Source organism: Oncorhynchus kisutch, unplaced genomic scaffold (genome assembly GCF_002021735.2).
Source record: "Oncorhynchus kisutch isolate 150728-3 unplaced genomic scaffold, Okis_V2 scaffold749, whole genome shotgun sequence".
NCBI lineage: Eukaryota > Metazoa > Chordata > Actinopteri > Salmoniformes > Salmonidae > Oncorhynchus > Oncorhynchus kisutch.
This window is the reverse complement of record NW_022262694.1, coordinates 102282-129765: the sequence shown is the minus strand read 5'-3', so window position 1 is coordinate 129765 and position 27484 is coordinate 102282. Positions and strand designations below refer to the sequence as shown.

Sequence of the window (27484 nt, the reverse complement as noted above, 5' to 3'; positions counted from 1 at the left end):
GTCCCTGCTGTCCCAGGTCTAAATCAGTCCCTGATTCGAGGGGAGGTATGAACAAAAACAGTAGGAATGTCTTCCAGGTTCAGATGAGAATTTGAGGGGCCTAGGTGATGGGGAGTCCGGGACCGTATGGGAGCGGGGCCATAAGGATTAATACGTTGACTCATGTTCTTTGTGTTCTGATTGGCTGTAGTTCTGGCCAGCTGATTGGCTCTGCTTCTGCGTCCGTCTTCTCGGGGGAGGAACAGTTTGAGGACTACGGAGAGGGGGAGGACGTGGACTACACTCCCAGCAGCCCTTGCCCCGACGATGACGCTCGCACCAACGGCTTCTCAGACCTCGGCTCCTCCCTGCCCTCCAGGTTAGTGGCACATAGAGTAAGCTCACACAGCGTGCAGGACATTCATCAATGACAGTTGGCCCCCAATGACTGACACACTCTGCCCTTTACATGCTGCACCAACACACACTCTTCACCTTTCAGCCACTCATGTGTAACAGGAAGGAAACCTATTGCTCTGTTCTATTGACAGATACAAAGCACTGTGTGTAATTATAGTCTCTCTCTGTCTCCTTGTCTATCTCTGTCTCTTTCTCTCTCTCTCTCTCTTTCTTTCTGTCTCTCTCTTTCTCTCTCTTTCTGGCCCTCCCTCCCTCCCTCCCTCCCTCCCTCCCTCCCTCCCTCCCTCCCTCCCTCCCTCCCTCCCTCCCTCCCTCCCTCCCTCCCTGTTTCTGTAGTGCTGGTCAGACCCCTCTGAAGATGTGTCACCTGTACAACAGTGATATGTTGGATGTCTATTGTTCTCAGTGCTATAAGAAGGTTAACCTGCTCAACGACCTGGAGGCCAGGCTCAACAACCTCAGAGCCAACAGGTAACACACATACATGCACACACATTCAAATGTGCACACACACACACATACATACACACACACACACACAAGCACGCAGGGCACACTACCTTTCAAAAGTTGCGGGTCACTTAGAAATGTCCTTGTTTTTGAAAGAAAAGTTTTTTTAAATTGTCCATTAAAATAACATCAAATTGATGAGAAATACAGTGTAGACATTGTTAATGTTGTAAATGACTATTGTAGCTGGAAACGGCAGAATATACAGAGGCCCATTATCAGCAACCATCACCCCTGTGTTCCAATGGTACGTTGTGTTCGCTAATCCAAGTTTATCATTTTAAAAGGCTAATTGATCATTAGAAAACCCTTTTGCAATTATGTTAGCACATCTGAAAACTGTTTTCCTGATTTATAGAAGCAATAAAACTGGCCTTCAGACTAGTTGAGTATCTGGAACATCAGCATTCGTTGGTTCGATTACAACCTCAAAATGGCCAAAAACAAACTCATCAGTCTATTCTTGTTCTGGGAAATTAAGGCTTTTCCATGCGAGTAATTGCCATCTCGTACAACGCTGTGTACTACTCCCTTCACAGAACAGCACAAACTGGCTCTAACCAGAATAGAAAGAGGAGTGGGAGGCCCCGGGGCACAACTGAGTAAGAGGACAAGTACATTAGAGTGTCTAGTTTGAGAAAGAGACACCTCACAAGTCCTCAACTGGCAGCTTCATTAAATAGTACCCGCAAAACACCCGTCTCAACATCAACAGTGAAGAGGCGACTCTGGGATGCTGGCCTTCTAGGCAGAGTTCCTCTGTCCAGTCTCAACATCAACAGTGAAGAGACGACTCCGGGATGCTGGCCTTCTAGGCAGAGTTCCTCTGTCCAGTCTCAATGTCAACAGTGAAGAGGCGACTCCGGGATGCTGGCCTTCTAGGCAGAATTCCTCTGTCCAGTCTCAATGTCAACAGTGAAGAGACGACTCCGGGATGCCATGTCTCAGACTGGCCAATAAAAAGAAAAGATTAAGATGGGCAAAAAGAACACAGACACTGGACAGAGGAAGATTGGACAAAAGGATTATGGACAGACTGATCTAAGGTTGAGGTGTTCGGATCATAAAGAAGAACATTCGTGAGACGCAGAAAAACTGAAAAGATGCTGGAGGAGTGATGACGCCATCTGTCACGCATGGTGGAGGCAATGTGATGGTCTGGGGGTGATGGTCGGTGGGTGATGGTCGGTGGGTGATGGTCTGGGGGTGATGGTCTGGGGGTGACGGTCTGGGGGTGACGGTCGGGGGGTGACGGTCGGGGGGTGACGGTCTGGGGGTGACGGTCTGGGGGTGACGGTCTGGGGGTGACGGTCTGGGGGTGATGGTCTGGGGGTGCGTTGGTGGTGGTCAAGTGGGAGACTTGTACAGGGTAAAAGGGATCTTGAAGAAGGAAAGCTACCGCTCCATTTTGCAATGCCATGCCATACCCTGTGGACGATGCTTAATTGGAGCCAATTTCCTCCTACAACAGGACAATGACCCAAAGCACAGCTCCAAACTATGCAATAACTATTTAGGGAAGAAGCAGTCAGCTGGTATTCTGTCTATAATGGAGTGGCCAGCACAGTCACCGGATCTCAACCCTATTGAGCTGTTGTGGGAGCAGCTTGACCCTATGGTACGTAAGAAGTGCCCATCAGGCCAATCCAACTTGTGGGAGGAGCTTCAGGAAGCATGGGGTGAAATCTCTTCAGATTACCTCAACAAATTAACAACTAGAACGCCAAAGGTCTGCAAGGCTGTAATTGCTGCAAATTGAGGATTCTTTGATGAAAGCAAATTTTGAAGAACATAATTATTATTTCCATTAAAAATAATTATTTTTTAACCTTGTAAAAGTAGTGCCAAAGTAGTGCACTATACAGAGCCCTATGGTCCTGGTTAAAGTAGTGCACTATACAGAGCCCTATGGTCCTGGTCTAAAGTAGTGCACTATACAGAGTCCTATGGTCCTGGTCTAAAGTAGTGCACTATTCAGAGTCCTATGGTCCTGGTCTAAAGTAGTGCACTATACAGAGCCCTATGGTCCTGGTCTAAAGTAGTGCACTATTCAGAGTCCTATGGTCCTGGTCTAAAGTAGTGCACTATACAGAGCCCTATGGTCCTGGTCTAAAGTAGTGCACTATACAGAGCCCTATGGGCCTGGTCTAAAGTAGTGCACTATACACTGTAGGGAATAGGGTGCCATTTGTACCGCAGTCACACCATGTTGTTGACGACCAGGTAGAGGTCAGGCTAGATGGGATGTCTCTCTCTGTTCTGTGTGTTGTGTTTCTATGGTTACACTCCATTTGAGATGAGATGTGGTGTGTGAGACTCTCTTAAGATGCTGGTTAGTTTAGCTATGGTTACCACACACACACACACACACACCATGTCTTTCACTTGAGGATGCTATAACACAGTAATGAGTGTAAAGCTGATGTGTGTCTCAGGGAGTGTGTGTGTGAGACATCTGTGTCTCTGGGCGTACATGCCTGGCAGGCTGTGTGTGTGTGTGTTATGTAAAAGCAGGTCAGGTTCTAATAGGATCCTAGCCCAGGACAGCCCAGGACATTACTCAGGTGATCTATATATAGCGTGGTTCTCCCTGATGTCACCACAGCCTTCCTCTTGTTATCTAATCTACCTCACTAATCCCTGCTTGGCACTGACGTAACTACCGACCCTGACCCTGTTCACCAGCCAGGCTTCTAAACCTGTCCTAACCCTGTTCCAGCCTGACCCCGTTCACCAGCCAGGCTTCTAAACCTGTCCTGACCCCGTTCACCAGCCAGGCTTCTAAACCTGTCCTAACCCTGCTCCACCCTGACCCGTTCACCAGCCAGGCTTCTAAACCTGTCCTAACCCTGCTCCACCCTGACCCCGTTCACCAGCCAGGCTTCTAAACCTGTCCTAACCCTTCTCCACCCCGACCCCGTTCACCAGCCACGATTTTAAACCTGCCTGAACCCTGGTCCATGCTCTTCCTCGGCTCCCAGTCCCACTCAGCCCTGTCCTTACTATAAGACCAACCCTTTACCATGCCCTGTTATAAACCAACCCTATACCATGCCCTGTTATAAACCAACCCTATACCATGCACTGTTATAAACCAATCCTATACCATGCCCTGTGTTATAAACCAACCCTATTCCATGCCCTGTGTTATAATCCAACCCTATTCCATGCCCTGTGTTATAAACCAGCCCTATACCATACCCTGTGTTATAAACCAACCCTTTACCATGCCCTGTGTTATAAACAACCCTATTCCATGCCCTGTGTTATAAACCAAACCTATTCCATGCCCTGTTATAAACCAACCCTTTACCATGCCCTGTGTTATAAACCAACCCTATTCCATGCCCTGTTATAAACCAACCCTTTACCATGCCCTGTGTTATAAACCAACCCTATTCCATGCCCTGTTTTAAACCAACCCTATACCATGCCCTGTGTTATAAACCAACCCTAATCCATGCCCTGTGTTATAAACCAACCCTATAACATGCCCTGTGTTATAAACCAACCCTATTCCATGCCCTGTGTTATAAACCAACCCTATTCCATGCCCTGTTATAAACCAACCCTTTACCACGCCCTGTGTTATAAACCAACCCTATTCCATGCCCTGTTATAAACCAACTCTATGCCATGCCCTGTTATAAACAACCCTATGCCATGCCCTGTGTTATAAACCAACCCTATTCCATGCCCTGTTATAAACCAACCCTATACCATGCCCTGTGTTATAAACCAACCCTACTCCATGCCCTGTTATAAACCAACCCTATGCCATGCCCTGTGTTATAAACCAGCCCTATACCATACCCTGTGTTATAAACCAACCCTTTACCATGCCCTGTGTTATAAACCAACCCTATGCCATGCCCTGTGTTATAAACCAACCCTATACCAAGCCCTGTTATAAACAAACCCTATTCCATGCCCTGTTATAAACCAACCCTATTCCATGCCCTGTGTTATAAACAAACCCTATTCCATGCTCTGTGTTATAAACCAATCCTATACAATAACATTTCTGATTTTCCTGTTTATCTTTTTACAGCCCCAACAGAAAGATATCCAGCACTGCCTTTGGACGGTAAGTTACTGAGATCATCTTTTTACAACAGAAAGGTAGGAGGGAGAGGGACTGTACTGATGGATCAGGTGTACTGGGGTTATCTGATGGATCAGGTGGCTGGTAGAGGGAGAGGGACTGTACTGATGGATCAGGTGTACTGGGGTTATCTGATGGATCAGGTGGCTGGTAGAGGGAGAGGGACTGTACTGATGGATCAGGTGTACTGGGGTTATCTGATGGATCAGGTGGCTGGTAGAGGGAGAGGGACTGTACTGATGGATCAGGTGTACTGGGGTTATCTGATGGATCAGGTGGCTGGTAGAGGGAGAGGGACTGTACTGATGGATCAGGTGGCTGGTAGAGGGGGGGACTGTACTGGGGTTATCTGATGGATCAGGTGGCTGGTAGAGGGAGGGACTATACTGGGGTTATCTGATGGATCGGGTGTACTGGGGTTATCTGATGGATCAGGTGGCTGGTAGAGGGAGGGACTGTACTGGGGTTATCTGATGGATCAGGTGGCTGGTAGAGGGAGGGACTGTACTGTACTGATGGCTCAGGTGGCTGGTAGAGGGAGGGACTGTACTGTACTGATGGATCAGCTGTTCAGTTGTTTTAGTCTCTTATCTCCCTCTTACACTTTGGGAAAAATGTTATATAAAAAATTAATCACACAGTTAATTACCCACCTCTTCATCTTTTTCCTCTCCTCCTCCCCCTCTTCCTCTCCTTTCTACTCTCTTTCTCCTATTTTCCTTGTCTCCTCTCCTCCTCCCCCTTTCCTCCTTCTTCCTCCTCCTCCCTTCCTCCTCCTCCTCTCCTCCTCCTCCTCTTCCTCCTCTCCTCTCTTCCTCCTCCTCCTCTCTTCCTCCTCCTCTCCTCTCTTCCTCCTCCTCTCCTCCTCCTCTCTTCCTCCTCCTCTCTCCTCCTCCTCTCTCCTCTCTTCCTCCCTCTCTCCTCTCCTCTTCCTCTCCTCTCCTCTCCTCTCCTCTCCTCTCCTCTCCTCTCCTCTCCTCTCCTCTCCTCTCCTCTCCTCTCCTCTCCTCTCCTCTCCTCTCCTCTCCTCTCCTCTCCTCTCCTCTCCTCTCTTCCTCCTCCTCCTCCTCCTCCTCCCCTCTACAGTCAGTTGTTCCAACACAACCACAGTGCTTTTAGCAGCAGTCAGGGAAGCACAGAGGACCTGTTCAGAGACTCCATCGACTCTTGCGATGTGGACATTACTGAGAAGGTAAACACACACTGTACAGACACACACAGACACACACACAGGGCTTTACCACCTGGACAGGACACTAGACTACCACAGGGCTTTACCACCTGGACAGGACACTAGACTACCACAGGGCTTTACCCCCTAGACAGGACACTGGACTATCACAGGGATTTACCCCTAGGACAGGACACTAGACTACCACAGGGCTTTACCCCCTGGACAGGACACTAGACTACCACAGGGCTTTACCCCCTGGACAGGACACTAGACTACCACAGGGCTTTACCCCCTGGACAGGACACTAGACTATCACAGGGCTTTACCCCCTGGACAGGACACTAGACTACCACAGGGCTTTACCTCTAGGACAGGATACTAGACTACCACAGGGCTTTACCCCCTAGACAGGACACTGGACTATCACAGGGATTTACCCCTAGGACAGGACACTAGACTACCACAGGGCTTTACCCCCTGGACAGGACACTAGACTACCACAGGGATTTATCCCCTGGACAGGACACTAGACTACCACAGGGCTTTACCCCCTGGACAGGACACTAGACTACCACAGGGCTTTACCTCTAGGACAGGATACTAGACTACCACAGGGCTTTACCCCCTAGACAGGACACTGGACTATCACAGGGATTTACCCCTAGGACAGGACACTAGACTACCACAGGGCTTTACCCCCTGGACAGGACACTAGACTACCACAGGGCTTTACCTCTAGGACAGGATACTAGACTACCACAGGGCTTTACCCCCTAGACAGGACACTGGACTATCACAGGGATTTACCCCTAGGACAGGACACTAGACTACCACAGGGCTTTACCCCCTGGACAGGACACTAGACTACCACAGGGATTTATCCCCTGGACAGGACACTAGACTACCACAGGGCTTTACCCCCTGGACAGGACACTAGACTACCACAGGGCTTTACCCCCTGGACAGGACACTAGACTACCACAGGGCTTTACCCCCTGGACAGGACACTAGACTACCACAGGGCTTTACCCCCTGGACAGGACACTAGACTACCACAGGGCTTTACCCCCTGGACAGGACACTAGACTACCACAGGGCTTTACCCCCTGGACAGGACACTAGACTACCACAGGGCTTTACCTCCTGGACAGGATACTAGACTACCACAGGGCTTTACCCCCTAGATAGGACACTAGACTACCACAGGGCTTTACCCCCTGGACAGGACACTAGACTACCACAGGGCTTTACCCCCTGGACAGGACACTAGACTACCACAGGGCTTTACCCCCTGGACAGGACACTAGACTACCACAGGGCTTTACCCCCTGGACAGGACACTAGACTACCACAGGGCTTTACCCCCTGGACGGGACACTAGAGGCATCGGGTCCCGTTTCTTTGGTCTCACCTGAACCTATGTGTCTGTCCTCAGGTGAGTTACCTGGAGAAGAAGGTGACCGAGCTGGAGAATGACAGTCTGGCTAATGGAGACCTCAAGTGTAAACTCAAACAGGGCAACACACAGCTAGTACACAGGTGAGATATACTGTATACACACCAGACCTGGAATCAAATACTATAGCATGTCAAATATCTCAATTTCTTTCACATAAATTATTAAGTATAAATATTCAGATATATTTTCAATATTGTAATGTATTTGGAAATACACTTGGAAAGTATTTGCTAGAATTTTCAAATACTATTTTCAAATACCTGGGTTAAATGCATAGGAGTGGATTTAAATATTTGAAATACAATTTTGCAGACTATTTAGTTTTTTACAATAACTATTCAAATACTCAAATAGAAGTACTTGTTTTTGGGCTGTGTCTTTGAAAATGCAGTACTCAAAGACACAGAAGTACTTTAAATATCAGATAACATGAGTGTAAACTTCTCGAATAGAAAGACGGAACGGGATTCAATCAAAGACACGTCGTCGTTGACAAGTGACACTTGACATTTAAATCTCATTTAGATTTGAGCTTGACAGCTGCAGTGTTTAGCGTAAAATTCCATCTCTGCTAATGTCAAGGAAAATGTCCGTTTAAAATGGTGTGTTGTTGATAGTGTTGACGACATGCCTCTGATTGAATCGCGGCCGCACTGTTTTTTTTTTAGAGACTTGTAATTGATATCGATTACACTTGTGTAATGACGATGTTGTGCGTCTCTCTGTCTCCCAGGGTTCATGAGCTGGAGGAGCAGCTGAAGGATCAGGAGAGCAGAGCAGATCAGACCCTGGAGGAAGAGACACATAGACACAGAGAGACCTACTGCAAGATGGAGAGAGACAAGAACACGGACATAGAGCTGCTCAGTAACAGGTACACACACTCTTGAGTTTTTCTGGTTCAATGGAACCAATGAAGTAGTCCCAAAAGTCCAAGCGAAATGAAGCGCACCTTAGGAACGCACAGGAACACCACCTTAGTAACGCACAGGAACACCACCTTAGTAACGCACAGGAACACCACCTTAGTAACGCACAGGAACACCACCTTAGTAACGCACAGGAACACCACCTTAGTAACGCACAGGAACACCACCTTAGTAACGCACAGGAACACCTTAGTAACGCGCAGGAACACCTTAGTAACACGCAGGAACACCTTAGTAACGAACAGCTGTAAATTGGTAGTAGAAATGGTAGATATCTGGGTAACTGTTTTCTCTATAGAGTTCAGCAGCTGGAGGAGGAGAATGGGGAGATGAAACTGAACGTGTGTAAACTGAAGTCTCAGACTGAGAAACTAGACCAGGTGGGTGGTCATAAAGTCTGCCTGTCCTGTCTGTCTGCCTGTCTGTATGTCTGCCTGTCTGTCTATCTGCCTGTCTGTCTATCTGCCTATCTGCCTGTCTGTCAATGGATAACTCTCCCCCATCTCCCTCTCTCCCCTCTCCCAGGAGAAGCAGCGTATGACAGACCGGTTGGAGGACACCAGTCTGAGGCTGAAGGATGAGATGGACCTCTACAGGAAGATGATGGACAAGCTGTGGCAGAACAGACATGAATTCCAGAAGGAGAGAGAGGCCATGCAAGAGGTATGGACACACACACACACAATATATATTTTCCTCCATTCGTTCCTATTGCACTCAACTGCTTTAGTGACCAAATTCACCATCTTCTATATTTTAACTTCTAAACACCTAGGAAACTACATTGATGTGACAGACAAACTCTCCCTCCCTCTCTGTCCCCTCCCCCTCTCCCCTCCCTCTCTGTCCCTCCCCATCTCCCCCTCCCTCTCTGTCCCTCCCCATCTCCCCCTCCCACTCTGTCCCTCCCCATCTCCCTCCCCCTCTGTCCCTCCCTCTGTACCTCCCTCCCCATCTCCCCCTCCCTCTCTCCCTCCCTCCCCCTCTGTCCCTCCCTCTGTCCCTCTCTCCCTCCATCTCCCCCTCCCTCTCTCCCCTCCCTCTCAACCCCCCCTCCCTCCATCTTTGTAGTTGATAGAGGACCTGCGTAGGGAGTTGGAGCACTTGCAGCTGTTTAAGCTGGGTTCAGAGGCGGGGCAGGGGGCGGGGCTATCAGAATACAACGCCAAGACACGGGAAATAGAGATGGAGCATGAGGTCAAGAGACTCAAACAGGTGAGGCTCACACACACACACACACACACACACACACACATAGACACACACACACACATAGACACACACACACACACACACACACTCAGAACGTGTACACACACACACACACACACACACACACATAGACACACACAGACACACACACACACTCAGAACGTGTACTCACACACACGCACGCTGAACGTGTACACACACACACACACGCACGCTGAACGTGTACACACACACGCACGCTGAACGTGTACACACACACGCACGCTGAACGTGTACACACACACACACGCTGAACGTGTACACACACACACACGCTGAACGTGTACACACACACGCTGAACGTGTACACACGCTGAACGTGTACACACGCTGAACGTGTACACACACACACGCTGAACGTGTACACACGCTGAACGTGTACACACACACACGCTGAACGTGTACACACACTGAACGTGTACACACACACGCTGAACGTGTACACACACACGCTGAACGTGTACACACACACACGCTGAACGTGTACACACACACGCTGAACGTGTACACACACACACACACGCTGAACGTGTACACACGCTGAACGTGTACACACACACACACCCGCTGAACGTGTACACACACGCACCGTGAACGTGTACACACACACACACCCGCTGAACGTGTACACACACACCCGCTGAACGTGTACACACACACCCGCTGAACGTGTACACACACACCCGCTGAACGTGTACACACACACACACCCGCTGAACGTGTACACACACACACCCGCTGAACGTGTACACACACACACACCCGCTGAACGTGTACACACACACACACACACAGAGACATACACAAAACCCCAACGAATTGAGGCTGTTCTGAGGGCAAAAGGAGGTGAAACTCAATATCAGGAAGGTGTTCAATATTAGAAACATTTTCTCAGAGTTTATATTCTAACTGCTCTTTCTCCTTCCTCTTCCCTCTTTCCTTCCTTCATCTCTCTCTACCCTCCTTCCTTCCTTCCTTCCTTCATCTCTCTCCACCCCTTCCCCCTCTCCCTCTCTCTCCACCCTACAGGAGAACTTTAAGCTGCGGGACCAGAACGATGACCTGAACAGTCAGATCCTCAGTCTGAGTCTGTATGAAGCTAAGAACCTGTTTGCCTGCCACACCAAGGCCCAGTCACTGGCTGCTGAGATAGACAACGCATCTAGGGACGAGGTGAGAGGGTCTGAGGGGTAGAGTAGAGTGGGGTAGAGTGGGGTGGGGTAGAGCCACACCAAGGCCCAGTCACTGGCTGCTGAGATAGACAACGCTTCTAGGGACGAGGTGAGAGGGTCTGAGGGGTAGAGTAGAGTGGGGTAGAGTGGGGTGGGGTAGAGTGGGGTGGAGTGGAGTGGAGTAGGGTGGAGTAGGGTAGAGTGGAGTAGGGTAGAGTAGAGTGGGGTAGGGTAGAGTGGGGTAGGGTAGAGTGGGGTAGGGTAGAGTGGGGTAGGGTAGAGTGGGGTAGAGTAGAGTGGGGTGGGGTAGAGTGGGGTAGGGTGGGGTAGAGTCGGGTAGGGTGGGATGGAGTGGAGTAGGGTAGAGTGGGGTAGAGTAGAGTGGGGTAGAGTAGAGTGGGGTAGAGTAGAGTGGGGTAGAGTAGAGTGGGGTAGGGTAGAGTGGGGTAAAGTAGAGTGGGGTAGGGTAGAGTGGGGTAAAGTAGAGTGGGGTAGGATAGAGTGGGGTAGGGTAGAGTAGAGTGGGGTAGAGTAGAGTGGGGTAGGGTAGAGTGGGGTAAAGTAGAGTGGGGTAGGGTAGAGTGGGGTAAAGTAGAGTGGGGTAGAGTAGAGTGGAGTAGGATAGAGTGGGGTAGGATAGAGTGGGGTAGGGTAGAGTAGAGTGGAGTGGGGTAGAGTGGGGTAGGGTAGAGTGGGGTAGGGTGGGGTAGAGTAGAGTAGAGTGGGGTAGGGTAGGGTAGAGTGGGGTAGGGTAGAGTGGGGTAGGGTAGAGTGGGGTAGGGTAGAGTGGAATGGGGTAGAGTAGAGTAGAGTGGGGTAGAGTAGAATGGGGTAGAGTAGAGTAGAATGGGGTAGAGTAGAGTGGGGTAGAGTAGGGTAGAGTGGGGTAGGGTAGAGTAGAATGGGGTAGAGTAGAATGGGGTAGGGTAGAGTGGGGTAGGGTAGAGTGGAGTAGGGTAGAATAGAATGGGGTAGAGTAGAATGGGGTAGAGTGGGGTAGGGTAGAGTGGGGTAGGGTAGAGTGGGGTAGGGTAGAGTGGGGTAGAGTAGAGTGGGGTAGAGTAGAGTGGGGTAGAGTAGAGTGGGGTAGGGTAGAGTGACATACAGAAATCAGCAGGAGAGGGGACGGTTGAGCTACAGGCTCATGTTAGTCACTTTGTGTCAAATGTCATTTTATTTGTTTAAAAAAATATTTTGATTGACATTCTCTCTCGCTCTCTCTCTACCCCTTCCTCTCTCCCTCCTGTCCTCCTCCCTCTCCCTCCTGTCCTCCCTCTCCCTCCTGTCCTCCCTCCCTCCCTCCCTCTCCCCGTTCCCTCCTTCTCCCTCCTGTCCTCCTCTCCCTCCCTCCCTCTCCCCGTTCCCTCCCTCTCCCTCCTGTCCTCCTCCTCCTGATCTCCTCCCTTCCTCCCTCTCCCCGTTCCCTCCCTCTCCCTCCTGTCCTCCTCCCTCCCTCCCTCCCCCGTTCCCTCCCTCTCCCTCCCTCCCTCTCCCCGTTCCCTCCCTCTCCCTCCCTCCCTCCCTCTCCCCGTTCCCTCCCTCTCCCTCCTGTCCTCCCTCCCTCTCCTCGTTCCCCCCCTCTCCCTCCTGTCCTCCCTCTCTCTCCCCGTTCCCTCCCTCTCCCTCCTGTCCTCCCTCTCTCTCCCCGTTCCCTCCCTCTCTCCCTCTCCCTCCTGTCCTCCCTCTCTCTCCCCGTTCCCTCCCTCTCTCCCTCTCCCTCCTGTCCTCCCTCCCTCTCCCCGTTCCCTCCCTCCCCCTCCTGTCCTCCTCCTCCTCCCTCGTCTCCTCTAGTTGGTGGATGCTCTGAAGGAGCAGGAGTGTGTTAACCTCCGTCTGAGACAGTATATGGATAAAATCATCCTGGCCATTCTGGACCACAACCCCTCTATCCTGGAGATCAAGAGTACCAGTTAAACACACACTTCCATCCTGGCCATTCTGGACCACAACCCCTCTATCCTGGAGATCAAGAGTACCAGTTAAACACACACTTCCATCCTGGCCATTCTGGACCACAACCCCTCTATCCTGGAGATCAAGAGTACCAGTTAAACACACACACACACACTTCCATCCTGGCCATTCTGGACCACAACCCCTCTATCCTGGAGATCAAGAGTACCAGTTAAACACACACTCACACACACACACACACACACACACACTTCCATCCTGGCCATTCTGGACCACAACCCCTCTATCCTGGAGATCAAGAGTACCAGTTAAACACACACTCACACACACACACTTCCATCCTGGCCATTCTGGACCACAACCCCTCTATCCTGGAGATCAAGAGTACCAGTTAAACACACACTTCCATCCTGGCCATTCTGGACCACAACCCCTCTATCCTGGAGATCAAGAGTACCAGTTAAACACACACTTCCATCCTGGCCATTCTGGACCACAACCCCTCTATCCTGGAGATCAAGAGTACCAGTTAAACACACACACACACACACACACACACACTTCCACGCCAGGGGATGAGACAGAACGTGAAACAACTGACAGCTGTCTGTGGTTTACAGCTGAAACTCGCCGTCTACTCTATCTGTCAATCAACTGTTAGATGTCCCGCCTCCTTTATCTAGCCCACCAATGATGAACTGTTATTATGTTGCCAAGAAGAGAAACTGTGCTACTGAATGACACTATCCGGAGACTAGCAGTATTATGATGGTGTTCACTTTATGATGATGATAATTATTCTATGTTATGTTGACACACACTCTCTCTGGGTTCACGAGCTCCAGGATGACTGTCCACTAGCCTACAATGATGTCATCATTTATTACTGATTTAACAATGGGAATATTTGCAAACCGGAGCGCGCCACTTTTGATTGGCTAACTGAGCTGTTCAATCACGTTCAAAAGGTGAAGGTCGTAGGTGAGCGGACGAGGAAGTGTAACAGATAGTGTGGGTAGGTTAAGACAAGGGATTTTAAGATTCCTTCGGGTTAAGGTCTGATAGCTTGGTAGAGATGGGAGTCGTTGGTCATATTATGGACCGTTCGGATGTTTGATGCCGGGATACAGTAGCAATCAACCGTGAGGTGTGCAACGGGGACCAAGGGTGTGTCTCAATAGTCACTTCCTCTTCTTTGTCTTCTCTTTCCTCTACACTGACAGGACAGGTGAAAGATGCCCCACTCAGATACTTCCTTTCACCTGTCCTGTCTTCTCTGAAAAGGAAAGGAAGGGAAGGAGATGAGGCCACTTCAGACCACTGAGACTCATCCCTCCCTCCCCCTCCTGTCCTCCTCCCTCCCTCCCCCTCCTGTCCTCCTCCCTCCCTCCCTCCCTCATTCTCCCTCCCTCCCTCCTGTCATCCTCCCTCCCTCCCTCATTCTCCCTCCCGCTCCCTCCTGTCATCCTCCCTCCCTCCCTCTCCCTCATGTCAATCAAGGAAAGGAAAGGAAAGTAAGGAGATGAGGCCACTATCAGACCACTGAGACTCACCCCAAGTTTAGTCTCCACGCTGATTCCTCTGGTCGGGGGGACATGAAGATTATACCTTCTGATTCTATGATCCAGTTACTCTCTGGGCGTGAAGGTTATAACCTGTCATAAGCATTTAAGACAGGCGTCGTACTGGTGTCATAGCGTTGTTTATAGGCTTAACGATGCATAGTGAACAAAGTGTTAATAATAATGACTCCCTGTTCCCTATATAGTGCACTACTTTGGACCAGGGCCCAATGATACCCTGTTCCCTATATAGTGCTTTACTTTGGACCAGGGCCCAATGATACCCTGTTCCCTATTATAGTGCACTACATTGGACCAGGGCCCAATGATACCCTGTTCCCTATATAGTGCACTACTTTGGACCAGGGCCCAATGATACCCTGTTCCCTATATAGTGCACTACTTTGGACCAGGGCCCATAGGGATTAGGGTGCCATTGGGGATGCATAGACCGTGTAGGTAATACTAGGAGTATAACCAGCTTGTTGTGCTATGTAGTAGTGTATAACCACCGTGCACAGAGTTATGTGTTGCTGTAGGAGATGAGTGTAGTAGTGTATAACCACTGTGCACAGAGTTATGTGTTGCTATAGGAGATGAGGGTAGTAGTGTATAACCACCGTGCACAGAGTTATGTGTTGCTATAGGAGATGAGGGTAGTAGTGTATAACCACTGTGCACAGAGTTATGTGTTGCTATAGGAGATGAGGGTAGTAGTGTATAACCACTGTGCACAGAGTTATGTGTTGCTGTAGGAGATGAGTGTAGTAGTGTATAACCACTGTGCACAGAGTTATGTGTTGCTATAGGAGATGAGGGTAGTAGTGTTGCTATAGGAGATGAGGGTAGTAGTGTATAACCACTGTGCACAGAGTTATGTGTTGCTATAGGAGATGAGGGTAGTAGTGTATAACCACCGTGCACAGAGTTATGTGTTATGTGGAGATGAGCGTAGTATTACGGTCCTCATGTAATTCTACACTGAAAACATAGGGTCCTGTTCAATAGGGATACATTGTTTTGAAACTGAGTCGAACGGTACAAGTACCTACCTGAACTTGTCCAATAAGAACAAATGTTTTTTGTTTTCCGTTGCAAAACGTTTTTGCTACGGTGGGCCCTAATAGGGAACACGACCCCACCCAGGACTTTGAGAAAGGCCAACGAGAGGTATCAAGGTGGTAGTTATTTAGGGGAGAAACCTAACGTTCCACGGAAGTCAAAATGTTCACTCAGTCATGCCTTGATGTAAATGGGAGACGAGGTGAAAACGTTACCTAAATGGAAGTTAGGATTTGCCTCTAAGAGAATAAGTCACATGAGTTGTTAGGACAATGTCTATAAAGGTGAATTGTTTATTTTTCATACAGATCTATAAAATGATAAATGTTGGGGACTTGTTAAGTTCGGACGGTCTTTTGATCAGACTGGAATGAGGGTAAGGAGATGTCAGAGCATTGGGGGTGAGATCTGTCCATTTATGGAGAACAACATGGTAGTCACTATAATCAATGAATCGCCACGACGATAATCCCTGGATCTAGGGTGTATGTAGGGGGGGGGGGGCAGCAGCTCATATATAGAGTGTATAGGTTCTGTAATACCTATAGATTGAGATAGCTCTTTTCTGTGTATGTCATGATTGTACTGTGCCACCCATATACACACACACACACACACACCACAGTAGCTTGTTGAATCCACTGTACTGTAGATGGATAGATAGCCACGACTTCAGGTCATTGATTTCACCTCGTTAATAACTGTGTCTCTGAAGAAGAGTCTGTGTAGACAGTCGGTGTGATGTCACACTAACACTAGTTTTGCTTTGTTGCACAAATTATACTAATGAGCTGTTTTCTCATGGGTTCTCATGGGTTTCACATGGGTTTCTCATGGGTTTCTCATGGGTTTCACATGGGTTTCACATGGGTTTCTCATGGGTTTCACATGGGTTTCTCATGGTTTCTCATGGGTTTCACATGGGTTTCTCATGGGTTTCTCATGCTTTCTCATGGGTTTCTCATGGGTTCTCATGTTTTCTCATGGGTTTCACATGGGTTTCTCATTGTTTCTCATGTTTTCTCATGGGTTTCTCATGCTTTCTCATGGGTTTCTCATGGGTTCTCATGGTTTTCATGTTTTCTCATGTTCTCATGGGTTTCTCATGGGTTTCTCATGGTTTCTCATGGTTTCTCATGGGTTTCTCATGGTTTCTCATGGTTTCTCATGGGTTTCTCATGGTTTCTCATGGGTTTCTCATGGTTTCTCATGGTTTCTCATGGGTTTCTCATGGGTTTCTCATGGTTTCTCATGGTTTCTCATGGTTTCTCATGGTTTCTCATGGGTTTCTCATGGGTTTCTCATGGGTTTCTCATGGGTTTCTCATGGGTTTCTCATGGTTTCTCATGGGTTTCTCATGGGTTTCTCATGGGTTTCTCATGGTTTCTCATGGGTTCTCATGGGTTTCTCATGGTTTCTCATGGGTTTCTCATGGTTTCTCATGGTTTCTCATGGGGTTCTCATCTCTTATTCAGTTTCTTGTTTTTCTTTGTGCCTTTTGTAAATGAGCAATGAGGTGTCCCCATTAGATTGAGGTTATTTTTCTCATGTTTTTTAGTTTGTCCGTTGGTCATCGTGAGTGAGCTTTTTATATCAGTTTGCTTTTCCAACACGTTGTCGTAGCATTGTTCATACGTTGTAAAGTTTCTACAGGATCTAGTTACAGTTTGTATTGATGTGCCACTGACTCATCCAACCTAAACACTAGTATTTTATACAGTAAAAAAAAATGAATGAATGAATGAATCGCCACGACGATAAGATAAGAGTTCTATCTTAGAGATGATATTCTGTGTGACCTGGAAATGTATAGCACATGTTAATGACGTTGTCGTAGCGACTGTGTTTACTATAGGATGACGATCCTTGGACTGATAAACAACATCTATAGGCTGAGTCTGGAACTAGAGAATTAGAATCATTCTAACTCTGTGTGACTGAAACCAGCCAAGGCTTGAAAAAATCCCATGGTTGAGTACTGTGAAGCTCTGACCCTGTTTTGGGTACTTTAAGAATGCATCCTACCATCATCTTCTCCTTGAGGTAATATCACGGATTAGGAAGGGATTGGATTAAGTGAATGCATGTTTGCCATCATGTTTACACCTGTCTTAACATTGTCAGATCAGTGATGACTTCGAGGATGGGAGGATGCATCTGTGAGGTATTTGAACAGGCTTTAGATAGAGATATCGTGATGTGTTCACCTCATGCTAAAAGATCGCTGATGTTGTTCTGCTCATGTACTGTAGGTCTGACAGGGACTTATAGGATGTTGTACAAACTTGAAAATTTAAATAAAATGAATTTGCTTTGGCATGACCAAGGACTGAGTGGCTCTAGTGTGTTTTCTAATGACACTTTACAATGTCTTATTTAAGTGAAATGTAGGCCTGTTTTTATGAATGTTACATGTTATGAGATGGATGCTTTATGTATGACGTTGGAAATGGTTTACGTAACAAGTCATGTACTTTGTCTCATTTCTAAATCAGCAGAGAATTAGTTCCTATAAAACTCATAGGCTGTGTTTACATACTATTACATTTTTAAATCAGCGTTTTATTTATTGAACCTTTATTTAACCAGGAAAGTCAGTTAAGAACAAATTCTTATTTTCAATGAGGAACAGTGTGTTCTGCCTTGTTCAGGGGCAGAACGACAGATTTGTACCTTGTCAGCTCGGGGATTTGAACTTGCAACCTTCTGGTTACTAGTCCAACTCTCTAACCACTAGGCTACCCTGTCGCCCCTCTAACCACTAGGCTACCCTGTCGCCCCTCTAACCACAAGGCTACCCTGTCGCCCCTCTAACCACTAGGCTACCCTGCTTCCCCTGCCAGGGATCATCAGCTAGATTCAGACAGGGGGCCGGAACATACTAATCATGTGGACTGCAAACTGCCCTCAAGAAGCCCAAACAGGTATAATACATGACTAAAACATCATTTAAAACCTTGCTTATGTACAGAATAAAAACATTCCAAAATGTGCATCCTGTTTGCAACAAGGCACTAAAGTAATACTGCTAAAAAAAATTGCAAATTGTATTTTTGTCCAGAATACTTCCATTATGTTTGGGGCAAATCAAACACATCACTGAGTACCACTCTTCATATTTCCCAGCACGGTGGTGGCTGGCTGCATCGTCTTATCTGCAAGGACTAGGGAGCTTTTTAGGATCAAAATAATGGGATTTAAAAAATAATATGATTGAACCTTTATTTAACTAGGCAAGTCAGTTAAGATCAAATTGTAACGTCGTTCTTTCCGTTTGTCGAAAGAGAGTCGGACCGAAATGCAGCGTGGTGGTTACTCATGTTCTTTAATGAAGAAAGTGACGATACATGAAATAACTTAATAAATACAAAACAACAAACGGAACGTGAAACCTAATACAGCCTATCTGGTGACACAACACAGAGACAGGAACAATCACCCACGAAAGACAAAGCGAAACTCAGGCCACCTAAATACGGTTCCCAATCAGAGGCAACGAGAATCACCTGACTGCTGATTGAGAACCGCCTCAGGCAGCCAAACCTATACAACACCCCTAATCAGCCGCGATCCCAAATACTACAAACCCCAATACGAAAATACAATAACATAAACCCCTGTCACACCCTGGCCTGACCAAATATATAACGAAAACACAAAAATACAATGACCAAGGCGTGACAGAACCCCCCCCCCCCCCCCCAAGGTGCGGACTCCCGGACGCACCTCAAAACCATAGGGAGGGTCCGGGTGGGCGTCTGTCCATGGTGGCGGCTCCGGCTCGGGACGTGGACCCCACTCCATAAATGTCATAGTTCCTCCCCTTCGCGTCCTGGGATAATCCACCCTCGCCGCCGACCATGGCCTAATAGTCCTCACCCAGAACCCCACAGAACTGAGGAGCAGCTCGTGACTGAGGGGCATCTCGGGACTGAGGGACAGCTCGGGACTGAGGGGCAGCTCGGGACTGAGGGGCAACTCGGGACTGAGGGGCAGCTCGGGACTGAGGCAGCTCGGGACTGAGGGGCAGCTCGGGACTGAGGGGCAGCTCGGGACTGAGGGGAAGCCCAGTACTGAGAGGAAGCCCAGTACTGAGAGGAAGCCCAGTACTGAGATGAAGCTCAGGTAGGTAGTAGGCTCCGGTAGATCCTGGCTGGCTGGCGGATCTGGAAGATTCAGGTTGACTAGCAGATCTGGAAGATTCTGGTTGACTAGCAGATCTGGAAGATTCTGGTTGACAGGCTGATCTGGAAGAATCTGGTTGACTGGCAGATCTAGAAGATCATGGCTGACTGGCGAATCTAGCTGCTCTATGCAGACTGACAGCTCTGACTGCTCCATGCAGGCTGACAGCTCCTTGCAGACTGGCAGCTCTGGCTGCTTCATGCAGACTGACAGCTCTGACTGCTCCATGCAGGCTGACAGCACCCTGCAGACTGGCAGCTCCTTGCAGACTGACAGCTCCTTGCAGACTGACAGCTCCCTGCAGACTGGCAGCTCCTTGCAGACTGACAGCTCTGACTGCTCCATGCAGGCTGACAGCTCCTTGCAGACTGACAGCTCCTTGCAGACTGGCAGCTCCTTGCAGACTGGCAGCTCCTTGCAGACTGGCAGCTCCTTGCAGACTGACAGCTCCTTGCAGACTGACAGCTCCTTGCAGACTGACAGCTCCTTGCAGACTGACAGCTCCTTGCAGACTGACAGCTCTGACTGCTCCATGCAGGCTGACAGCTCCTTGCAGACTGACAGCTCCTTGCAGACTGGCAGCTCCTTGCAGACTGGCAGCTCCTTGCAGACTGGCAGCTCCTTGCAGACTGGCAGATCAGGCTGCTTCAAACAGGCAGGAGGCTCCGGCAGCGCTGTAGAGAAGAAAGGCTCTGATAGCGCTGAACAGGCGGGAGACTCCGACAGCGCAGGAGAGGAGGAAAACGCTGGCTGCGCTGAACAGACAGGAGACTCCGGTAGCGCAGGAGAGGAGAAAGGCTCCGACAGCGCTGGGCAGGAGAGGCGAGGCGCACTGTAGGCCTGATGCGTGGTGTGGGCACTGGTGATACTGGAGCGAGGACACGCACAGGAAGCCTGGTGCGGGGAGCTGCTACCGGAGGACTGGTGTGTGGAGGTGGCTCTGGATAGACCGGACCGTGCAGGCGCACTGGAGTTCTTGAGCACCGAGCCTGCCCAAGCTTACCTGGCTCGATGCCCACTCTAGCCCGGCAAATACGAAGGGCTGGTATGAACCGTACCGGGCTATGCACCTGCACTGGAGACACCGTGCGCTCACTAGCATAACACGGTGCCTGCCCGGTCTCTTTAGCCCCTCGGTAAGCACAGGGAGTTTGCGCAGGTCTCCTACCTGGCATAGCCATACTCCCTGTAAGCCCCCCCCAATAAATTTTTGGGGCTGACTCTCAGGCTTCCATCCGCATCGCCGTGCTGCCTCTTCATACCAGCGCCTCTCCGCTTTAGTCGCCTCTAGTTCTTCCTTGGGACGGCGATATTCTCCAGGCTGAGCCCAGGGTCCTTTTCCGTCCAGTTCCTCCTCCCATGTCCAATTCTCCAAGTGATGCAGCCTCTCCCACTGCAACTGCTCTTCACGATTAGCAGGGAGAGTTGGCTCAGGTCTGACACCCGACTCAGCCACTCTCCCTCTGAGCCCCCCCCCCAATACATTTTTGGGGGTGCTTTTCGGGTTTCCTTGCCAACCGTGTTCCCTCGTATCGTCGGCTCTTATCTCCGGCTGCCTCTGCTCTCCTAAGTGCCTCCACCTGTTCCCATGGGAGGCGATCTCTTCCGGCCAGTATCTCCTCCCAAGTGTAACAACCTTTGCCATCCAACACGTCTTCCCATGTCCATTCCTCCTTTCGCTTTTCCTGCGGTCGCTGCCTGTAACCACGCCGCTCGGTCCGTGTGTGGTGGGTGATTCTGTAACGTCGTTCTTCGTTTGTCGAAAGAGAGTCGGACCGAAATGCAGCGTGGTGGTTACTCATGTTCTTTAATGAAGAAAAAGTGACGATACATGAAATAACTTAATAAATACAAAACAACAAACGGAACGTGAAACCTAATACAGCCTATCTGGTGACACAACACAGAGACAGGAACAATCACCCACGAAATACAAAGCGAAACTCAGGCTACCTAAATACGGTTCCCAATCAGAGGCAACGAGAATCACCTGACTGCTGATTGAGAACCGCCTCAGGCAGCCAAGCCTATACAACACCCCTAATCAGCCGCGATCCCAAATACTACAAATCCCAATACGAAATACAATAACATAAACCCCTGTCACACCCTGGCCTGACCAAATATATAACGAAAACACAAAATACAATGACCAAGGCGTGACACAAATTCTTATTTACAATGACGGCCTACCAGGGAATAGAGCTAAGCATAGGAAAACTCCTAGAGGAAAACCTGGTTCAGTCTTCTTTCCAACAGACACTGGGAGATGAATTCACCTTTCAGCAGGACAATGACCTAAAACACAAGGCCAAATATACACTGGAGCTAAGCATAGGAAAAAGGGTTCATTATCCAACCTCCCCCATGTTTTATTGTAGGGAGGGTTCATTATCCAACCTCCCCCATGTTTTATTGTAGGGAGGGTTCATTATCCAACCTCCCCCATGTTTTATTGTAGGGAGGGTTCATTATCCAACCTCCCCCATGTTTTATTGTAGGGGAGGGAAGGGTTCATTATCCAACCTCCCCATGTTTTATTGTAGGGAGGGTTCATTATCCAACCTCCCCCATGTTTGATTGTAGGGAGGGTTCATTATCCAACCTCCCCCATGTTTGATTGTAGGGAGGGTTCATTATCCAACCTCCCCCATGTTTTATTGTAGGGAGGGTTCATTATCCAACCTCCCCCATGTTTTATTGTAGGGAGGGTTCATTATCCAACCTCCCCCATGTTTTATTGTAGGGAGGGAAGGGTTCATTATCCAACCTCCCCCATGTTTTATTGTAGGGAGGGTTCATTATCCAACCTCCCCATGTTTGATTGCAGGGAGGGTTCATTATCCAACCTCCCATGTTTTCTTGTAGGGAGGGTTCATTATCCAACCTCCCCATGTTTGATTGTAGGGAGGGTTCATTATCCAAACTCCCCCATGTTTGATTGTAGGGAGGGAAGGGTTGTTATGTAGGGAGGGTTCATTATCCAACCTCCACATGTTTTATTGTAGGGAGGGTTCATTATCCAACCTCCCCATGTTTGATTGTAGGGGGGGAAGGGTTCATTATCCAACCTCCCCCATGTTTGATTGTAGGGAGGGTTCATTATCCAACCTCCCCCATGTTTGTTTGTAGGGAGGGTTCATTATCCAACCTCCCCCATGTTTGATTGTAGGGAGGGTTCATTATCCAACCTCCCCCATGTTTGATTGTAGGGAGGGTTCATTATCCAACCTCCCCCATGTTTGATTGTAGGGAGGGTTCATTATCCAACCTCCCCCATGTTTTATTGTAGGGAGGGTTCATTATCCAACCTCCCCCATGTTTGATTGTAGGGGGGGAAGGGTTCATTATCCAACCTCCCCCATGTTTTATTGTAGGGAGGGTTCATTATCCAACCTCCCCATGTTTGATTGTAGGGAGGGTTCATTATCCAACCTCCCCCATGTTTGATTGTAGGGAGGGAAGGGTTGTTATGTAGGGAGGGTTCATTATCCAACCTCCACATGTTTTATTGTAGGGGGGGTTCATTATCCAACCTCCCCATGTTTGATTGTAGGGAGGGTTCATTATCCAACCTCCCCCATGTTTGATTGTAGGGAGGGAAGGGTTGTTATGTAGGGAGGGTTCATTATCCAACCTCCACATGTTTTATTGTAGGGAGGGTTCATTATCCAACCTCCCCCATGTTTGATTGTAGGGAGGGAAGGGTTGTTATGTAGGGAGGGTTCATTATCCAACCTCCCCCATGTTTGATTGTAGGGAGGGAAGGGTTCATTATCCAACCTCCCCCATGTTTTATTGTAGGGAGGGTTCATTATCCAACCTCCCCATGTTTGATTGTAGGGAGGGTTCATTATCCAACCTCCCCCATGTTTGATTGTAGGGAGGGAAGGGTTGTTATGTAGGGAGGGTTCATTATCCAACCTCCCCCATGTTTGATTGTAGGGAGGGTTCATTATCCAACCTCCACCATGTTTGATTGTAGGGAGGGTTCATTATCCAACCTCCACCATGTTTGATTGTAGGGAGGGTTCATTATCCAACCTCCACCATGTTTGATTGTAGGGAGGGTTCATTATCCAACCTCCCCCATGTTTGATTGTAGGGAGGGTTCATTATCCAACCTCCCCCATGTTTTATTGTAGGGAGGGAAGGGTTCATTTTCCAACCTCCCCATGTTTGATTGTAGGGAGGGTTCATTATCCAACCTCCCCCATGTTTTATTGTAGGGAGGGAAGGGTTCACTATCCAACCTCCCCCATGTTTTATTGTAGGGAGGGTTCATTATCCAACCTCCCCCATGTTTTATTGTAGGGGAGGGAAGGGTTCATTATCCAACCTCCCCATGTTTTATTGTAGGGAGGGTTCATTATCCAACCTCCCCCATGTTTGATTGTAGGGAGGGTTCATTATCCAACCTCCCCCATGTTTGATTGTAGGGAGGGTTCATTATCCAACCTCCCCCATGTTTTATTGTAGGGAGGGTTCATTATCCAACCTCCCCCATGTTTTATTGTAGGGAGGGTTCATTATCCAACCTCCCCCATGTTTTATTGTAGGGAGGGAAGGGTTCATTATCCAACCTCCCCCATGTTTTATTGTAGGGAGGGTTCATTATCCAACCTCCCCATGTTTGATTGCAGGGAGGGTTCATTATCCAACCTCCCATGTTTTCTTGTAGGGAGGGTTCATTATCCAACCTCCCCATGTTTGATTGTAGGGAGGGTTCATTATCCAAACTCCCCCATGTTTGATTGTAGGGAGGGAAGGGTTGTTATGTAGGGAGGGTTCATTATCCAACCTCCACATGTTTTATTGTAGGGAGGGTTCATTATCCAACCTCCCCATGTTTGATTGTAGGGGGGGAAGGGTTCATTATCCAACCTCCCCCATGTTTGATTGTAGGGAGGGTTCATTATCCAACCTCCCCCATGTTTGTTTGTAGGGAGGGTTCATTATCCAACCTCCCCCATGTTTGATTGTAGGGAGGGTTCATTATCCAACCTCCCCCATGTTTGATTGTAGGGAGGGTTCATTATCCAACCTCCCCCATGTTTGATTGTAGGGAGGGTTCATTATCCAACCTCCCCCATGTTTTATTGTAGGGAGGGTTCATTATCCAACCTCCCCCATGTTTGATTGTAGGGGGGGAAGGGTTCATTATCCAACCTCCCCCATGTTTTATTGTAGGGAGGGTTCATTATCCAACCTCCCCATGTTTGATTGTAGGGAGGGTTCATTATCCAACCTCCCCCATGTTTGATTGTAGGGAGGGAAGGGTTGTTATGTAGGGAGGGTTCATTATCCAACCTCCACATGTTTTATTGTAGGGGGGGTTCATTATCCAACCTCCCCATGTTTGATTGTAGGGAGGGTTCATTATCCAACCTCCCCCATGTTTGATTGTAGGGAGGGAAGGGTTGTTATGTAGGGAGGGTTCATTATCCAACCTCCACATGTTTTATTGTAGGGAGGGTTCATTATCCAACCTCCCCCATGTTTGATTGTAGGGAGGGAAGGGTTGTTATGTAGGGAGGGTTCATTATCCAACCTCCCCCATGTTTGATTGTAGGGAGGGAAGGGTTCATTATCCAACCTCCCCCATGTTTTATTGTAGGGAGGGTTCATTATCCAACCTCCCCATGTTTGATTGTAGGGAGGGTTCATTATCCAACCTCCCCCATGTTTGATTGTAGGGAGGGAAGGGTTGTTATGTAGGGAGGGTTCATTATCCAACCTCCCCCATGTTTGATTGTAGGGAGGGTTCATTATCCAACCTCCACCATGTTTGATTGTAGGGAGGGTTCATTATCCAACCTCCACCATGTTTGATTGTAGGGAGGGTTCATTATCCAACCTCCACCATGTTTGATTGTAGGGAGGGTTCATTATCCAACCTCCCCCATGTTTGATTGTAGGGAGGGTTCATTATCCAACCTCCCCCATGTTTTATTGTAGGGAGGGAAGGGTTCATTTTCCAACCTCCCCATGTTTGATTGTAGGGAGGGTTCATTATCCAACCTCCCCCATGTTTTATTGTAGGGAGGGAAGGGTTCACTATCCAACCTCCCCCATGTTTTATTGTAGGGAGGGTTCATTAGCCAACCTCCCCATGTTTTATTGTAGGGAGGGAAGGGTTCATTATCCAACCTCCCCATGTTTTATTGTAGGGAGGGAAGGGTTCATTATCCAACCTCCCCATGTTTGATTGTAGGGAGGGTTCATTATCCAACCTCCCCCATGTTTTATTGTAGGGAGGGAAGGGTTCATTATCCAACCTCCCCCATGTTTGATTGTAGGGAGGGTTCATTATCCAACCTCCCCCATGTTTGATTGTAGGGAGGGTTCATTATCCAACCTCCCCCATGTTTGATTGTAGGGAGGGTTCATTATCCAACCTCCCCCATGTTTGATTGTAGGGAGGGTTCATTATCCAACCTCCCCATGTTTTATTGTAGGGAGGGTTCATTATCCAACCTCCCCCATGTTTGATTGTAGGGAGGGTTCATTATCCAACCTCCCCCATGTTTGATTGTAGGGAGGGTTCATTATCCAACCTCCCCCATGTTTGATTGTAGGGAGGGTTCATTATCCAACCTCCCCCATGTTTTATTGTAGGGAGGGAAGGGTTCATTATCCAACCTCCCCCATGTTTTATTGTAGGGAGGGTTCATTATCCAACCTCCCCCATGTTTTATTGTAGGGAGGGAAGGGTTCATTATCCAACCTCCCCCATGTTTTATTGTAGGGAGGGTTCATTAGCCAACCTCCCCCATGTTTTATTGTAGGGAGGGAAGGGTTCATTATCCAACCTCCCCATGTTTTATTGTAGGGAGGGTTCATTATCCAACCTCCCCCATGTTTTATTGTAGGGAGACCGTTAGTTTCTTTGATTGTATAATTTCATTCATTTTCATCCAGTTATTCTCAGAGAGCAGATTTATAACTGTAATAGTTCTGTTCTAGAATGTGCTAAGTAGGGGTCTGTTTGAAGGGAACAGCTGATGTAATAGTTCTGTTCTAGAATGTGCTAAGTAGGGGTCTGTTTGAAGGGAACATCTGATGTAATAGTTCTGTTCTAGAATGTGCTAAGTAGGGGTCTGTTTGAAGGGAACAGCTGATGTAATAGTTCTGTTCTAGAATGTGCTAAGTAGGGGTCTGTTTGAAGGGAACGGCTGATGTAATAGTTCTGTTCTAGAATGTGTTAAGTAGGGGTCTGTTTGAAGGGAACAGCTGATGTAATAGTTCTGTTCTAGAATGTGCTAAGTAGGGGTCTGTTTGAAGGGAACAGCTGATGTAATAGTTCTGTTCTAGAATGTGCTAAGTAGGGGTCTGTTTGAAAGGAACGGCTGATGTAATAGTTCTGTTCCAGAATGTGCTAAGTAGGGGTCTGTTTGAAGGGAACGGCTGATGTAATAGTTCTGTTCTAGAATGTGTTAAGTAGGGGTCTGTTTGAAGGGAACATCTGATGTAATAGTTCTGTTCTAGAATGTGCTAAGTAGGGGTGTGTTTGAAGGGAACCGCTGATGTAATAGTTCTGTTCTAGAATGTGCTAAGTAGGGGTCTGTTTGAAGGGAACGGCTGATGTAATAGTTCTGTTCTAGAATGTGCTAAGTAGGGGTCTGTTTGAAGGGAACGGCTGATGTAATAGTTCTGTTCTAGAATGTGCTAAGTAGGGGTCTGTTTGAAGGGAACGGCTGATGGTGGTTATTTGATGAGGTATAACACGATACCAGTTGTTGTTGTTTGATCTCAGGTGCTT

General features: G+C 48.3%; 1 protein-coding gene across 4 annotated transcripts in view; it reads left to right on the top strand.

The window, feature by feature from the left end:
• LOC109885807 (rab11 family-interacting protein 4A) overlaps positions 1–17866 on the top strand; it is a 50262-nt gene extending 32396 nt beyond the window's left edge. For 3 of the 4 annotated variants that reach the window (XM_031816146.1, XM_031816145.1, XM_031816143.1), the window contains exons 3-13: positions 191–358; positions 736–870; positions 4961–4996; positions 6101–6206; positions 7624–7727; positions 8381–8521; positions 8875–8956; positions 9102–9239; positions 9648–9791; positions 10857–11000; positions 12791–17866. In XM_031816146.1, coding sequence (XP_031672006.1) covers positions 191–358; positions 736–870; positions 4961–4996; positions 6101–6206; positions 7624–7727; positions 8381–8521; positions 8875–8956; positions 9102–9239; positions 9648–9791; positions 10857–11000; positions 12791–12913 — 1321 coding nt within the window. In that variant the 3' untranslated portion in view covers positions 12914–17866. The remainder of the gene's footprint in view (positions 1–190; positions 359–735; positions 871–4960; positions 4997–6100; positions 6207–7623; positions 7728–8380; positions 8522–8874; positions 8957–9101; positions 9240–9647; positions 9792–10856; positions 11001–12790) is intronic. The other variant, XM_031816144.1, reaches the window with a different exon arrangement.
• Positions 17867–27484: the final 9618 nt, after the last annotated feature.